A 16,688-nucleotide genomic window follows, 5' to 3' on the forward strand; every position below is an offset into this window, starting at 1 on the left:
CAAGCCCTCTCACTGTGAAGTAAGAATCAGTCCCGAATCCCAGTACACTGACTGACAAACGATCTTCACTGGCTGTATTCACGTAGAAGTGGGAAAGACAAGATGTTCAAAGGGGAGTGAGCAGGGGAACAATAGCATGTAAGGAGCAAGTGGGTCCATACGCAGGAGCAGCTTAAGACACAGCAAGGTCGCTTCCCCCTGCTGCATTTCAAGTTGCCTTTACACTTCCTGTACACACTAGAGCAGCGGCAGGAGTGCCATCACCCAATGTGTGATGCTTGATTTGTTTCCCCCCCCCCATGCCTGCAACCCCTCTGGACTCCTATTCCAGGAAGCGGTCATCTGTGCACGTGCTGCCTTCTGTGCATGCGCAACAGCTGTCTGAACTGTGTGCATCTCAGCTTAAACCAAGTTGGATGGAAGCTGATTTGAGGAGAAACACATCAAACAGAGGTATTTCTTGGGGAAACACAGGATGCTTGTGCAATGTGGCTAACACTGTGTGCACTGAGCCTCATGGATGGAGTGCACTGGAGCCAGAGGAAACAGTAGTATGCGCACAGGCCTTAGTTTATAAGCTTTTCACACAGCCTCCTACATGGAAGCTGTAGAATATAAGAACATGGGAAACAGCTGTGTACCATCAGACCATAGGTCTATCTGGCTCGGACTTGCCAGTAGCGGCTCTCAAAACCTATCTCAACCTGACCTGAAGATGCCACAGACTGATGTGGCATGAGCTCTACCACTGAGCTAAGAACCCTTCCCCTGAATATGAAAATATGGTAACTGACAAAAAAGAAACAACTCAGAACAGTGGTCTGCAATACAGTAGTTAAGAAAAAGTACCCATGAAGCAGCTTCTAGAAGCAATAAAATACCTTCTTGTTTGGCTTACTGAACTTTTCCAGTGGCTTCAAGGGCACAAAGTCCATAAAGCTGAACAGCTTCTCAGGACTGTAAGGCGCTGCAGTTATCTCCGGAAAAGCCACCTCTGGGGGAAGAACTGCAGCAGCAAAAAGAAATGGCCACAATCACATTCCCTACTGTAAGGTTATTTTTAGTCTAAACCAGCCCCGGCAGTCACAGTGAAACAACGCCGTGCTCGTCAAAAAACTCTATTCAGATGCCGATTATCCATGAAAGGTGGGCTGGGATCCACCAAAGTATTCAAAGAAGCAGTGTGAGGGGGGTCTATTAAGGCTGCTGGAACTGAGAGATGGGCACAATCAGGTGAGGTGGAGGGAGAGAAGTTCCAAAGGACACCAGCAAAAGAGTGAACCGCACCTAAATCCACATCCCTCCCTAGCACTACTATAAGAAGGCTGGCTTCTTGCGAAGTTTCTGTGGAGCTACTAGCAAGACAGTGTTGAAAGGTTTGTTAGGGGCTTTGTTAGGGGTTGGCAATTTACAGTCCCATGGTTCTTTTTTGCTGCAACGATGGAGAGATGTGTATTACACCCAATAAGAAGAAAGGAACTTGAGTTATGAGAGCAGATTTGTCGGCATGTGGAACCAGCTTTGTAAGTACACAGTGCTAGGATCATCCTTGCGTTCATTTCCAATCTTCTGCAAAGGAGCCATGCTAGTCTGCTGGACTAAATCCCTTCCTTCCTTACTGCCACTATTTGGCCTTCAATTGGCACGGGCAGGGAGGTGGGGGAATGGATGGATGTGATCTTCTTCACACAAACTCCCCCATCCCCACTGTCACAAAAGAGGAATGAACTACAAAGTCATTATTCTCTATATTTACTTGGCACTTCAACTCTTGACTAAATAAATAAATAAATAAATAAATAAATAGAGACACACACACCCACCTCCCCGAAAAATAAATAAATGAATAAATAAAATTAACATGTATTTAAAAAATAAATATATTTCTGCATTCCTTCAAAAATAAAAAGGTATAAACTTTCTAGCCCTCATGCCCTACCTGTACTGTTTTGGGAGGTGTTTCTTCCCCCACTTCTTTGCAATATTCCTTTCCTTTTCATAAAAACCCCACATTCTGTCAGTAGGATCCTCAAGAGGATCCGATGAAAACGGGAAGGCTTTCCAAACATGATTCCTATATAAAGGGGCAGGGGAGAGGAGAACAAGTAGCATCGATCACTAATGCTCCCCCCTCCCTGCTATCAAACAAGTCAAGTTTTCAAACACTTGGCAAGACTTCAAGAACTACACGGCAGGAGAAATGGGGGCTGGGAAGAGGCACAAATAGGCTACATTTCTCAAGTTAGCTTGATGGAGCCATCCCAGTGAGTTGCACTGGGAAACAGGAGGAGCAATGGGAAGATGGCAATGATGCTATGATTAGTTGAAGAGCCTGTGTGAAGCCACAATGCGGTGCTCAAGTCGGCCATTCCTCCTAGAGAGGCAGGTCAGTGCTGTTATGCCGCGTTTTCCTGGAAGTCCCGTCGTCCCTGGGCAGTGCCCTCTGCAGGTTGGACATGGCTGCTGTCTTTTTGAGGTCAATGACCGCATAGGAATCCGTCCTGCGGGCTGGGTGGGCGGCAGAACGTGAGGCACAGGGGACCGGTGTGCTCCGGCACCCTTTGTGGGGGTCGTCCTCCAGTTCCACCTGGATGTAGTTGAGCTGCCTCGGCTGCTCTGAGCAGGGCCGGCGGAAGTCAAAATTGAAGACGTTGGGCGTGCAGCTGCGGCGCCGCTGCAAGCAGCCCCCCCTACGCAGGCCCCCCTGCAGCACAGCGCTTTCCGAGTTCATGTAGTTTTGCAAAGGGTCATCTTCCTCGAGTTCCGGGTAACCGTTGGGGGAAGGCGTCATTGCATCGCCGGAGTCCTCCTCCTCCTGGTCCTGCCTTAGCGGCTGGCACTCCCACACGGGCGGCAGCGAAGGCAGGTTCTCATAGTGCAGCAGGGTGGCCCGGCGGTGAGAGCAGCCGGGGGGGTTCAGATCCTCACGGGCAATTTTCAAGCGCCTGGTGCCCCGGCGAAGCAAGGCACCTCGAGATGGCAGGAGGCCGTTGATGTTCTCATACACATACTTGGGGGTGAGGCATTCGTCTTTGCATTCGTTGTTGTTGTTGGGGGTGCACATGTGCCCTGCGCACTCCCAATGGGGCCGGCAGAAGCCGTCGCATTTCATCATGTGCCTGTACCCAGGGGCAGGACCCAACATGAACTTCACCTCCCCTGGCTGTAAGTAAACCTGGGGGTTCCGGTCCTCTAGCGAGCAGCTATGGCTGGGATAGGAAACAGGAGGGTGGACTTCAGGCAAGGAGTGCATGCAGTGGCGGCCCCTCATCTCCTCCTCACCGCTGGTTGTGTTCACATAGGTGTGGGACTGCAAGGAGAAAAGATAGGTGAGGAGGTGGGCAAAGAGGAGAACAACAGCTGCCAACAAACCTATACATGGGGGTATGCTGAAGGACCAAGGTGTCACCTGGAGGTGTTGACATGGCTGGAGGAGAGTCTGCTTTCAGAAGAGGAGGGACTTGCAGTAATGGGTCTGAGAGGCAAAGTAAGCATAAAGCAGAGGTGGGGAACCTGTAGCCTCCAGATCCCATCAGTCCCAGCCAGCCTGGTCAATAGTGGCAGTTGTAGTCCAACCAAACCTGCAGGGCCACAGGTTCCCTATCTCTGCGATTAGGTGGCATGAGACCTCCCTGAAGCAACTTACCACGTACTAAGCTTAAAATGACTACCTTCAAAAGTGAAGGTAAACTTGATAATAAACTTGCAATCCTAAATACACTTATGAGGGAATTAGCCCTATTAAACACGGCGAGACTTACTTCTGAGTAAATATGCATAGGGTTGTACTAGTTTATACATAAATGACTACGAAGGTTTAGATTTAGTTCCCACAAAGCAGAAAGGCTTGTTCATTTTCGTTTTCATCACACAGCTCAACTAATCAAAATTCTCATTATTATTTTTAAAATCCTTGATTTAACTTCTTTTTCTCTCTCTATTTTCCTTCACCTTGCACTGTTCATTGGGAGCACAGAATTAAAAGTATCTCTTTTAAAATTAATCCAAGAAGGACTCATGCATCTTATCACAAAATCGTCAGGCAGGGAGGCAGAAAAAAATACAGCTGGTTATAGTATAAAGATAAATCACTCTGGTTAAAAGGAACCAAAATTTGATGCCTATGAAACAAGTACAATGTCTCCTTTTGCAACCATGTCATACTTCCTTCAATATCTTCATAACAGCCATGTGATATAGGTAAGGCTGAGAATAGATGACTAGCTCAAGGCAGAGAGTAAGCAAAAACAATGATGTGTTTAGTGTACTTAAAATGTGAGACTGCACATGTTCAGAGTATTTTCTTTTTGTTTATCAAGCTTGGCAAAATATATATATATATGTTTTGAGTTTTGCTGAGAGCTGAGAAACTCCCCAAGTATTTTTTTAGTCTGTGAAAGCCTTTGCCGTAATAAATGCATTAGTCTTTAAAATACCACAGGACTTATTTTGAACTACCTTATTCCTTGCATTCCTTTTGCGGGGGTAGGTGGGCCCTATTTTCGGAATTGCACCAGGGCCTCCAACCACCTTAATTTGGGCCTTGACCATAAGGAGAACTTACTTGCTCATCAGGGACAATGAGGGCATGTGTGGAGTCCTCGCCAACTGAGGAATGCCTTAGGCTGCTCATAGAGGCATGTCTGGCGGCAGGGCAAGATGGGGCCTCCACAGGGAAGCTGTGGAATCCATTGGGAAACCCTGGAACTGTGTATCCGAGAGCTGGAGAAAAGATGAGATCAGCCTTAGAGCATGAGCACAGCTAGCAGAGCCTCCAAACTAGCCTTAGAAAATATCCTGTACACATTTGCAAAGTAAAAAACAAGCAAAAGGCTAGTGGAAGTAGATTGATCAGTGATGGTCTCCACTGTAAGGATATTGCTTATAAAACAAACCATATGGTTACCTGTGGCAAAACGTAGAGATGTAGAAATTCCAAAGCCAAATCCAAGCACAGAACAAAACTTTATTTCTCAACCCAAGACAGACATCAAGAATCTAAAAATTCCAGGCATGCTTTCTACAGTAGCTTTGACGGATTCTGATGGAAATTACAGTGGAGTTCAAAACACGATCTGACAACTGCCGTTTTAAACAGTTGCCTTGGAAACAAGGGAGCACAAAACTTAAGATTTTACAGTGAGCATACCACATGGGACATATGGGCACAAGTGCTAGGGCTACACTGGAGAAGTAGACTGCAGAAACAGCTTGCCTGGTAGGGCAGAGTCGTGAAGCTAGCCTCCTGGCAGGTGTGTTATTGCTGCTTACCAAGAGGGAAAGGGGGAGGGGGAAGCATGTTGGCATCGTGCAGGCAAAATAATGAGAGCATTGGATTGGCTCCACTAGTGCACCCGCACCATGGCATACTCCTCACTGCCTCACCTTCCCAGTATATGGTAGCTAGCATTGCAGCAATGCCAGAAGAGTAGTTTCTGGTACACTGGCTTTCTGGCCTCAGCTACAAGCTCTTTACAGTGGAAGGGCTGAGCTCCAACCAAACACTGATCATGCCAAATCCCCTGGGGATTGTACAAAAGGCAGGAACACTCTTGGGCCTTTCACAGAGCCCTACTGGAAGGCTTGAAAAGGCCAGTTTGGCCTCATACACATATTCCGCCTCCTACTCACTGGAACGAACTGTGGTTGATGCCATAAGGCTAGTACACAACTCTACACCCTTGCTCCCCTCTCTGTCTGACAAACTGAGAGATGACCTTACTATTGGGTGTCTGGGGTGTCCGGGGCAGTTCCAGTTCAGCAGCATGACTGTTCCTTGTGATGACAACAGGCTCTTCCACCACATTGATGCTGTTACACTGCATCAGTTCCTGCAGCAAGTTGAAAATCTCCTCTGCTCTTGAGCACTTGAATGCAAAAATTCCTAGGCAAATATCAAGAGTGTTGGAGAAAAGAGGAAGATTTGTTTTAATGCCATGCAGTCTGGATCTCTACACCATGGGTAGGCAAACTAAGGCCCAGGGGCTGGATCTGGCCCAATCGCCTTCTAAATCTGGCAGAAATGAGGCATTTTATTATAACATTAGGGTGGTGGATGTCTTCCAAAAAAGTTTTAATGAAAATTTGAAATATATTTTTTCTCAACAATTCCATCCCTTCTCTTATCCACCCACCCTGCCCCTTTCTATATCCCAGTTAAAAAGAGGGAGACAAAAAGTGAGAAAGAGAGAACAAGTAAGGAAGTAGCAAAATAAGGCTTGTGCTGGGCACAGTAAGCCTGTAATAGCAGAGGTAAGGCATAAAAAGCAAAACATGCCATTTTCCATCTCATTTTCCAGCTCATTTTTGGAGTTATATCCTTTCCACCAGATCATTCTCATTGACTTCTTATTGACCAGCGTGAACTGAAACGGGTACACGAATAGGAGGGACCCCCATTTTTATGATATATCAAACTGCCAACACCTCCCCTTCCCCCATAAATATTTCTATCAATTGTCTGACTATACTGAGTTAACCAATCGGACATCGGCACGCACAAACACGCACAAAAAAACCATAGCAACCAGGACAAGAGCATGGCAACAACAGCTGCTATTCTGAAGGAAAATGTTCTCGGTTTTCGAAAAAACAAAACCCAAATAACTCCTACTCTGTTTCTGCCTTATTGTTCCCAGCATAAGGGCAAGGATCATTCAAAGAAAAGAAGAATTTATTGTTGTTGTTTTTGTTGTTTTAAAAAAACAAAACTCAAAGGGGAATAAAGAAAAGAAGGAAAATGCAAATAAGCCCAAAAGCACTCACTTGTGTAGAGAAGTCCAAGGAAACAGCAGGGCCTACTGCCTGTGAATATGAAACCTAGCTTTCTAACTACAGCACTTTGAGCATTTTTTGTGATTTATCATTATGTATTGGGTAATGCAGACACAAATTGCTGGCACAAACCGATGTTAGCACCTGAACAAACCATGGTTTGCAAGCTGGGAGCAAGCCAGAGTAACCACAGCACGATCCACCCCAGTCCACCATCATCCCTGCCCTTCCCCCACATAGCCCACAGTACCATATTGCACAGGGCCATCTTTACTTGGGGGTGCAAGGGGTGCAGGGCACCCCGGCGCCGAATTCTGGAGGGCACCAGATGGCTGGCAGGTGCGCAGCTTCCCTCCCAAGCCTCTGTGGGAAACACTCTCCTCCTGCAACAGCATGGGGGAGAGTTGTGCACCCCCCCCCAACCAGATGGCTGGCAGTGTGAGCTTCACACACACACACACACACACACACACTATCCGTGTATAAGACGACCTTGTCTAATACACAGAAAATATGGTAATTTGGGGGCGCTGGGCGGATCTTTGCACCCCGGCACCGCATATGCTAAAGACGGCCCTGATATTGCATGTGCATTAACACAAATCACAAATACAAGTCATGTTTCCTTAGTTAAAACAGAGGTTCAAACCATGGTTTCAACAGCACTTGCCAATCATGGCTACTCAGGGGAACTTGGTTTGGATTGGTCATGTATCTAAAGCATATCTTAAGAGACCCTTGCATGTGGTTCTCAAGGAATATCAAGGGATATTGGAGCAGGGGTTATGTACTCTGCTAGCGACAATTTCCCCTTCTAATTTCTATTACTACAAGAATATTGGCTGGGCGCTTATGGAGACTAGAGATGGACCTTTGATATGACCCAGCAGGGCAGAATTTATCTTCTTATGATATGGTATCAGCTTTCAATTATATTAAAACTTAACTGACTGTCTCACTATTATTCATTTAATAGTAAATTTAAAATTTAAAAATATCCAATTATCAGACATATTTTTAAAGTGGTATAACTGCTATCAGAATGCCAGTAACTGAACGATCTGAGTGACCGCCACAGTTTAGCAAAGCACAGATCCCAAAGTCCCAAGTCTCACTGCATCCACAAATGACCATAATCAACATTTAGCCGAAGGTGGTACTGAAAATTTGCCCTATATATTATAGGAGGAGAGAATGGTTTCTGCACAAGGATCAGATTTTCAACATGCCATGAGGAGAGAAATTCGCTGTTATCCCAACATCCTAGCCCTCTATAGCAAGGACATTTTGAAGCCATTGTCCCTGCTGAGAAATGCACATACCCTGTCCAGTCAGGCAGCGGCGCCCACTCTCAAAGGAGAAGAGGTTGGAGTCATAGCCATATCGACGCAAGCAGAGGTATGGCCACCGAACAGCATCACGTTTGTGTGTGTGCAAAACAAGCTCCCTCTGTGTCAACTCCATAATCCCCGAGCCCAGCTCGTTGCCCTCATCGTCAACATTTGTCACCTGCAGAAACACCAAAACCTGTTGTCAGGAGCTCCAAGCATTATGCCAAATAGCACCTTAGTAGGCAGAACAAATACTACATAAAACAATATACAAATGGGTTGTGTTTGCATAGCTAAACACAGTCCCAACAATATCTCCTTGATACAAGTATTTTGGCTCTTGAAGAATGGTGAAATTCTTTTGGTGTGACTTCACTGTCAGGGAAATATATCAGTCAGTCCAATGTACCTGGAGGCTGCTAGCCCAGTACACAACAAGATTTTAGGCACAAGAGTTGTTATTCTACACCCCAAGAGACTCCTGCCTCTATTAATGGCAATACTTGTACTCAAGCTATATCCCTATTACAAGCTAACCGAAGACTTACTACCCAACACTGGCCTAATAACTAAAACTACTGAGTGGAATGAGCCATTAAAGTGACTGATCTCATAAGTAATTTCAAGAGCCAGAGTGAGGTTCAACTAAAACGTCACAAAACAGCAAGCAAGCTTTCGGATTCTTCATAACTCTTCAACAGGCTAGATATTAAGCCAAATGTGTGTTGGGGTGTATTTTTCTTACGGACCAAGATAGCTTTCCTTGCTTTTTATTATCTACTAAGAGGCAACTTAACTGGGAAGCTGAACGGCATGACCTCTACACTACTACCAAATAAAACACACAGAGAACAGGAACCTTTCCAAACTCAAGGGGTAGCAATGCAAAACCACAGAAGGATTTCAATTGTCTCCTCTGTAGAAATGGCTGCTCTTAACTACTTTAACACCTTGATGGCAAGAAGTTTTGTGTGCCTTAACTAACTTTGAGTAATTCTAGTGGCAGAACACTTTGAATAGGATGAATAAACATATTACCTTAAACTTGGTGGGGTGGTGATCTGGAACACTGTCTCTGCATGGGCAGCTACAGCAACTCCCCATGATGTCAGCACACTGGGCAAATCCTAGAATGTAAGGAGAAAAAAGATTTCCAGCCCTCCAAACACAGCTTGAAGAAAAGCAAAACACAGGCCACCTCATCTCTGCCAAACCTTGGAAACATTCCAGAATTCCACTGGTTGCATGTGAGAGATGAGGAGCACCGCCAGCAAGACCACATGTGAGCAGCAACACAGAGTGGCTGTAAGGGAATTTGTGTTTCGCAAGTGTGATTGTTTTCAAATTGAGGAATGTTCGTATTCCATCCACGCTAAGGAAAAGACCAAAACAATGGCACAACCATTTGGGGACAATTTAATTGCTTTCTATATTTAGAATTACTCCATGAGGATAGCTCCGTCAAACCTTAGGGTAGGGTTTCAGAGATGAAACATAAATGAGGAAATAAAGCTCTAGAATCTTAACGCCTTGCTTAATCCTTACCCAGCCATGGCCGTTAGTAGCATTTAAGGGGAGGGGAGGAATTCCCACTTTCCCCCCACAGTCCTCTACTGGGTGTCATGGTAACCAGGATGTCAAGAAGTTGCCTACAGCTTCAGAGGAACTGTGCCATCCTTCACCTGATACAGAGAATGGAATCAAGAGAAACAGAAAGAATATTATAAAGAATGCAGCAAAAAAACTTTAATAAAAATACGTTTTAAAAAAGAATGCAGCATTCAGAATTTTCATTATTTGTTATCACAATTTTTTAAGGGTTGCCTATTATTGACTGTAAAGTAAAATTGTATCAGTAATGTTTGTCATCACTTTTAAAAGTTCATCTATCTGAATACGATGGATAGCAATTCACCCTAAAATGAAAGCTTGGGTTGGCAACAGTATCACTTTCATCTTTACTGTGTTCTAGTTTTAGTTCAGTTTCTCACTATGACCCTTTGCATAAAAGCAAGAAAAGAAATTGCCTTTGGAAAATGACCCGGGAATCCAGAGTGAAATGATGTTGTGCTCCATTTTGTTCTATCAGGCAGGGTTTGTTCATACGTTCAGATGCCATTTAGGAGCAGACACCTCGTTCTCTCTACAATTGCATTCAAGGCATCACTTTGGCTTCTAATAGTTACAGACAAAGCAATTCATTAGGGCAAGTGGGGGAGAGTCTGTGTAGAGTTTTACTGGTCTCACACCAGTCAGGGTAGAAGCTGGGTGGTGGGGGAGAGGCTGGTTGGAGGAGAGAGAAATACCGTGTTTCTCCTAAAATAAGACACCGTCTTATATTTTTTTTTCGCTCAACAAAACACAGTATGGCTTATTTTCAGGGGATGTCTTATTTTAACCGCGTCGCATCGGTACGCTGCATAGCCATGCCTCTCCAGGCTGTTTTAATGGGAGGTACCACGTCACTATGGCTTATTTTCGGGGTATGGCTTATTTTTGGGGAACGGCTTATATTGCGCAAATGCATAGAAACCCTGCTATGGCTTATTTTATGGCTATGGCTTATTTTAGGAGAAACAGGGTATATATGCCTATGCCAGGGCTGGCATTCTTTCCCACCTCTGCATCCTCAGGGGTAACAGAAGGGTTTTGGATCCGTCAGCTTCCTTTGATCTCCCCCCCCCCCAAAAAAAGAAAAAACCGTTCATGCCTTCTCCACTGTCAGTAAAAGGCAATGACAGTGGTCCTTTTTGTGAAGGCTGGAAGGGAACATCCAAGGGCAGACCTCTCTCTGGCCACAGATAGGACTCTTCCACAAAAACCTACAGCTCTTGGGGTGCCCCTCCAGTGAATAAACCTTTGTGCCCTAAGGGTTGTCTACTTTAGTTTTAACTGTCTGGGTTATGACTGGGGGTTTGGGCTAAAAGCTAATGATATTTTTCACATTCATTTTTATTTGGATAGCATTCTCAACATAGTTGAGTACAACGATTTACAGCATAATGTCGTTGTTTCAGAACAGCTCGGGTTTTTTGCAATTAGTATTTCTCTTCCTCTTCATTGCTACTGACAAATCAGTGTTTTGAATAAAACTACTATTGGACCATATCTGACTGATTAAAGGAGATCTAACTTTAATTTAGAGACTATAAGTAATACAAAATACATTTTTCTTGTATCCATTTGGACATGGATATTTGATAAAAGTGAAATTTTCAATTGCTACTTTAAAATGCACTCAACCCTGAAAACATGATTGCCTCATATTTAGGCAATGTAGAATGTAATCCTATACTCACTGACATGGGAGTAAGCCCCACTGAAGTCAATGGGACTTCTGAGCAGGTATATACAGTCATACCTCTAAATATGAACGCTGCGTGTTGTGTTTGTCACGGGTTACAAATGCAACGAACCCGGAAGTACCAAAATGGGTTACTTCCGGGTTCAGTGGTTCGTGCACGCGCAGAAGCGCCAAATCGCATCACACACATGTGCACACGTGGAGCTTCAGGTTGCACGCTGCTCATGTTGCGAACGGGGCTCCGGAACAGATCCTGTTTCGCAACCAGAGGTATGACTGTACAGAATTGTGCTAACAGATCTTAAGTTGTGGCTTCCTTCATTTACATGCCTCAGGCAGCAAAGCTGCAGGTGAACACCTTCCACAGAGGTTGGCCCACACCCATATCTCAAGTAGTTATTGCAGAAGTAATCCTTATAGGCAATAGCCTTTACTCAGATGGGTTAACACCACCCAGATCATTTGTATATCCTTCATTTAAAAAGTGGGGTATACACACATAATTTTGGCCCAGTATTTGTATGAAATAAGTTAGTAGATGGTCTAAAGCTCAGATAACACATGCTTTTGAATGACCTTCGCACAAAGCAGTGGTTTTTCAAATGTGTTTTGGGGGACAATGGAGGTTCCTAAGAAGTGTATCAGGAGTTCTTGCAATGGAAAAGACCAGTAGTGACAGAAAAACTTCCTTCCCGTTACTACTGATTTCCCCTTGTAATGTGCAGCCCCAGGGAAATGCTGGGTGTCTTTAAGGGCACACACACAGTTCATGGGGCAACCATGAGGTCCAATAGTCTTCTCCAGTGTCCCTTATGAACTGAGTTTGTCCCTCTCGCAAAGCTTCCCAAAATCCTGTGCAGGTGTTCCTTGACAGAGAGGTTGATGTGGGAAGCATTTCAACCAGGCAGAAAGTTTGAAAGCCATAAGCCTCAAATTACGCCAATTAGAACTGAGAAGTAAGAAATACACACAGACTAGTGTGGAATATGGTGGGTAATTTTTAATAAACGAGCAATGGGATTGCAGCAAGGCAAATTAGTAAAAGTGAGAAAATGAAGACAAGCCAACTTAGTCATTCAAGAAATTACAACACACCTGAGGTCTAAAGAGGATCGTAAGATCATTTTTATCAACCAGAGTTTTAGAATTTCCTAATGCTCTGGATTCCAGAAATTCCTTGAGTGAGTTGCTCCACTTCCTGGCCATGACTGAAAACTCCTCCTGCTCTCAGTAAAATGATTAATTAAAAAAAATTAAGATGGAAAGCAAACTAAAAAGCCTCTAGTGTCTTGGTTTATCAACAGGAATAGTGCCTGCCTTTTTCCATCCTCTGGAAGCTCACCTGTCTTCCATGTTTTTGTTGGCTGTTTTTCCTGCTGCCTCCGGCTTGGCTGTAAATTACATTTCCTTTGCACAGGCATGAAGTGCCAAACATTCTGTAACCAATTAATATACAACAAACATCACTACTGTATCTTACAGAGAAGCTCTTCGAGTTATACCCTTAACGTGACTCAGAATATTTTCACAGTAGCATCATGTACAAAGCGCACCAGTCTCAACCTAGCATGTAAGGAGGAAAAATAGGGTTGTGACATGCTAATGAATTTCAAGTGAAACATTATCAACTCTTTTGAACAAATTTAGCCGATTCATCGCTAAAAACACCAAGGGATGTGGCATCACAACTGAAAGCTGATAAAAGGTATCAAAATGTTACTTTTTATTTAAACCTCTAAGTTGCTTCCACACAAAATATTTACTGGTGATTGCTACTTTAAAATTGTTCTGCTGGCAGCTATTTCCCACGGGATCAGCACAGGAAAGAGTTACCATTGCATTGTAACAGAGCTCAACCTATGCAACAGGAAGTGCCTTCATAATGATACACTTCCCTTTTCATCATGTCATCATGTTAATTAATATATAGTAGCTTGCCTCAGACATAAAGCCTGATGTACAATTATCTTAACACAACAACATACAAAGCATATCAAGTAGGTTTTAAGTGAAAATTAAAAATCTGTCCTGAATATATAAATGAGACCTTTTCAGAAAACAAATGATGTAAAATACATCTTAAAATCAGTTGATCTATGGTAGTGAAATTAAGTGGGGGGGTTTTTCTACCTATTCAATTTCATGTTCCTGAATACATATTTCAATATTCATCTTCCCTACCCTGCGACAACTGCTCCCTCTATCAACTGAAGATCCCAGCAGCCCATACACAAACACTGATGTCAAAACATCACATTTGCTTTTGACACCTGAATAGCTAACTGAACCACCTTTTCTTGTTTCACTGGTTTTATTTGCAAAAACTGAAAGCAGATAGAGTTCACTAGCACTGAACTAATAATAATTTCAAATAATTATATGGCTCTCAAGCAGACCACAAGCGAGGGATATACTCAGGGTTCTTTCATATTCTCTGGGTTTGTAAGATTACAGAATTGGTTACCTAACATATAAATACCGGTATCTAAAGGGCTGTCACATGGAATATGAAGCAAGCTTGTTTTCTCCTGTTCTGGAGGGTAGGACCCAAACCAATGGATTCAAGTTACAAGAAAGGAGATTCTGACTAAACACCAGGAAGAACTTTCTGATGGTAAGAGCTGTTCGACAGTGGAACGGAGTCGCTCGGAAGGTGGTGGACTCTCCTTCTATGGACATTTTTTAAAGGTTGGATGGTCATCTCTTGTGGATGCTTTAGTTGATATTCCTGCATTGCAGGAGGTTGGACAAGATAACCCTCAGGGTCCCTCCCAACATTACAATTCTATGATTTAACGGTTAGCTACTGCAAAAATTGGAGCTGAGAATCACAGCAGTGGCTTTGTGTAAAACCCTCATGGCTCCAAGGAAAATTTGGAAATTATGTTGTTTCAATTTGAACAATCAGAACAACATTCCCATTAAAGCCATGGCAACTCTATTTTTTAAAACCACCTCACTGAGAACTCCAATTGGTTCCAAGTCAATGGTTTTCAGCAATGTACAAGTGGCTCATTTTTTATACCATTCAAATCTAGTTTTGCCCATTAAAATAATAATGTGTGAAGTTTCTACTGATCAGAATAACAGAGTTTCTGGGCCCTGGACAACTCTCTGGATACTTTACCTGCATCCCAATTCTACTGCCGCCCAGTCTTGGTTCCCCTCCCTTCCTGCTTTATGCCACCAAAACCCTTGACAAAAAATAGAAATCATTTGAAAGACTGACCCCTGAAATCTGACTAATTTGCATAAATTATTCTGAGCCTAGGATATGACTGCCAGCCATATTTATTGCTTTTAGCCAATGGTCTCTGCACTACTTAGCATCTGTAATGCACTCATCACAGTTATCAAGGCAAGTTTCCCAAAAGTGCCTATATATTTAGATATATAGATATAAATGAAAAATGGTACCACTTGTATCATTCCAATCCAAAACATGTCTGAAAATGCAATCCGATATAAACCTACCTAGGAGTAAGTCCCATCAAATTCACTAAGAGTATGTAGCTATGCATAGGATTGCACGGTGAGCCATACCTTGCTTGGAAACCCTTTTATTCTTTTCTGCTTCTTCAGAGCTCATGAACTATCACAGGTTAGCTTCCCTTCCCACTATACATGGAGCAGCTGTATGCAAACTTTGTGATGTCTTAAAAGGACTTGCTTCTTGATAAACATTGAAAAATTAGCATGCTTAACTAGTTCCAAATCCTAGAGAGCAACTGGCAGTCAACGAAAGCACCACTAACCCAAGGATCTGGCTCAGCATTTGTGAAAAAGGCAGCAATACACAAGAGATGAGTGAAAGGAAATATAAAAAGCCAAAGCAAGACAAGGCGATTGACAAGGAAGAAAGATTGACAAGGAAGAAAGATGCAGAACATCCTAAGTGCCACCCTTCTGCTGGGCAGGGCAGGTAAAATGTATTCCTGCTATGCAAAAAAAAAGGGCTCCACCAACTGCCTTCAGTGTTTAGTCCGGGAAAGCAGGAAAAACCCTCAAGACGCATTCACACAACCAGGGACGCAGGGTGAGAGCAGCGTCACAGAGAGTTAGTTACAGGGTAGCACACCAACTACAGTGATTCATCATTTGCATGCGAGGGAACGAGGTGTTTGCTTGACTGACGACTACCTGGCAATAATAGTGCAATGGCTGAGAGGTGAAGAGAAACCATGAAAAAGGATGCAAACCCTGGGAGATAGATGGTGAAGGGAGGAGGGAGATTAATGGGGGGAGGCGACCCCTGAGAGGCTGCAGGTGAGCACACGAGGAAAACAGGCGTGCGAGGTGCCCATGTATGGGGGGGGGGGGCATGACTTGAAAAGGAGGGTAATAATAGTAATGAATAATGGGCTGTGGAGGAGATACGGCAGGTGCGGGGGGGGGGAGGCTTGCTGTCCTGGGGAGGGGAGGGGGTGACTCGGGACCTGGGAGAGAGCCTGGCCTAGGGATACCGCGCAGGCTGGCCGTGGGCAGAGAGGGGAGATTATTCCGTACCTGCGGCGTTGTCCAGGCGCGGAGGGAGCCGTCAGCAGCGGGGGAGGCAGAGTGGCCGCCGCCGCCGCCGCCCCTTCTCCCCAAGTCCAGCTCCGGCCGGGGACGCTGGGAGCAGCGAGCGGACGGACGCAGCCTAGAGCGTCACTCGCCGGCAGGAGGACCCGGGCCCAAGGCAAGCCGGGCAGGCGAGGAAAAGCGCCCACCAGCGTAGACTTTGTGAAAAGGAAAAAAAAGTAGAGTGATGATTTCATGGTCTATTGACGGGACTTCCTGGATGCTTTTGACGCCATTTCCCTCCCTTTCTCTCCCCCCCCCCCGCTGGGGGGCAAAACGACAGCTGCCATTAAGAAAGCAAAGCGGGGGAGGCGGATCCGCCTGTGGACACCCCCCCCCAAAAAAGGTTTCTGAACTCAGGTCTTGTTTCGTGTGAAATGTATGTGGTATTCTTTGTTAAAGCAACGCGATTTTAAGCATTAAAAATGGTCAACCCAAATGCAATACTGTATATATAAGAGCTCAGTTAGCTGCAGATTTAGGGAGCAGTGGCTAAGAACTAATGGCTAGCGACAACCCTGCGGGGTAGCCCACTGCTGGAATTGTAAACTGGAGGCGCAGTTGAAGCTGAAAGGGGATTGTCAACAAAAGCTGCAAGCAATGTAGCCCAGCGTCCAACCCTACGATTCTCCATATTCTGTGTTATGATTCCCACATGGAAAAGAGGCGGCAGAGGAGCAATCTTTGCCCAGGGTCGTTGTGTGCTTGGAAACATCTAG

At 44.5% G+C, this 16,688-nt stretch overlaps 1 protein-coding gene across 3 annotated transcripts; it reads right to left on the minus strand.

Annotated features, from left to right (window-relative positions):
- Window positions 1-1,871: 1,871 nt before the first annotated feature.
- On the minus strand, window positions 1,872-16,134 carry FRS3 (fibroblast growth factor receptor substrate 3). Of its 3 annotated transcripts, none has more exons than XM_033152687.1 (8): window positions 15,916-16,134; window positions 12,752-12,845; window positions 9,651-9,787; window positions 9,144-9,232; window positions 8,097-8,283; window positions 5,723-5,884; window positions 4,565-4,722; window positions 1,872-3,310 (listed from the first exon to the last, which is right to left on the minus strand). In XM_033152687.1, exons 4-8 carry the CDS (start codon window positions 9,207-9,209, stop codon window positions 2,375-2,377), a joined length of 1,509 nt encoding a protein of 502 aa, XP_033008578.1. In that variant the 5' UTR covers window positions 9,210-9,232; window positions 9,651-9,787; window positions 12,752-12,845; window positions 15,916-16,134; the 3' UTR covers window positions 1,872-2,374. The 3 variants fall into 3 exon arrangements, with proteins under 3 accessions (XP_033008578.1, XP_033008579.1, XP_033008580.1); XM_033152688.1 differs by having other exon boundaries at window positions 12,505-12,845; XM_033152689.1 differs by lacking the exon at window positions 12,752-12,845.
- Between the last annotated feature and the right edge of the window lie 554 nt (window positions 16,135-16,688).

Source organism: Lacerta agilis, chromosome 6, assembly GCF_009819535.1.
Source record: "Lacerta agilis isolate rLacAgi1 chromosome 6, rLacAgi1.pri, whole genome shotgun sequence".
Taxonomy (NCBI): Eukaryota; Metazoa; Chordata; class Lepidosauria; order Squamata; family Lacertidae; genus Lacerta; species Lacerta agilis.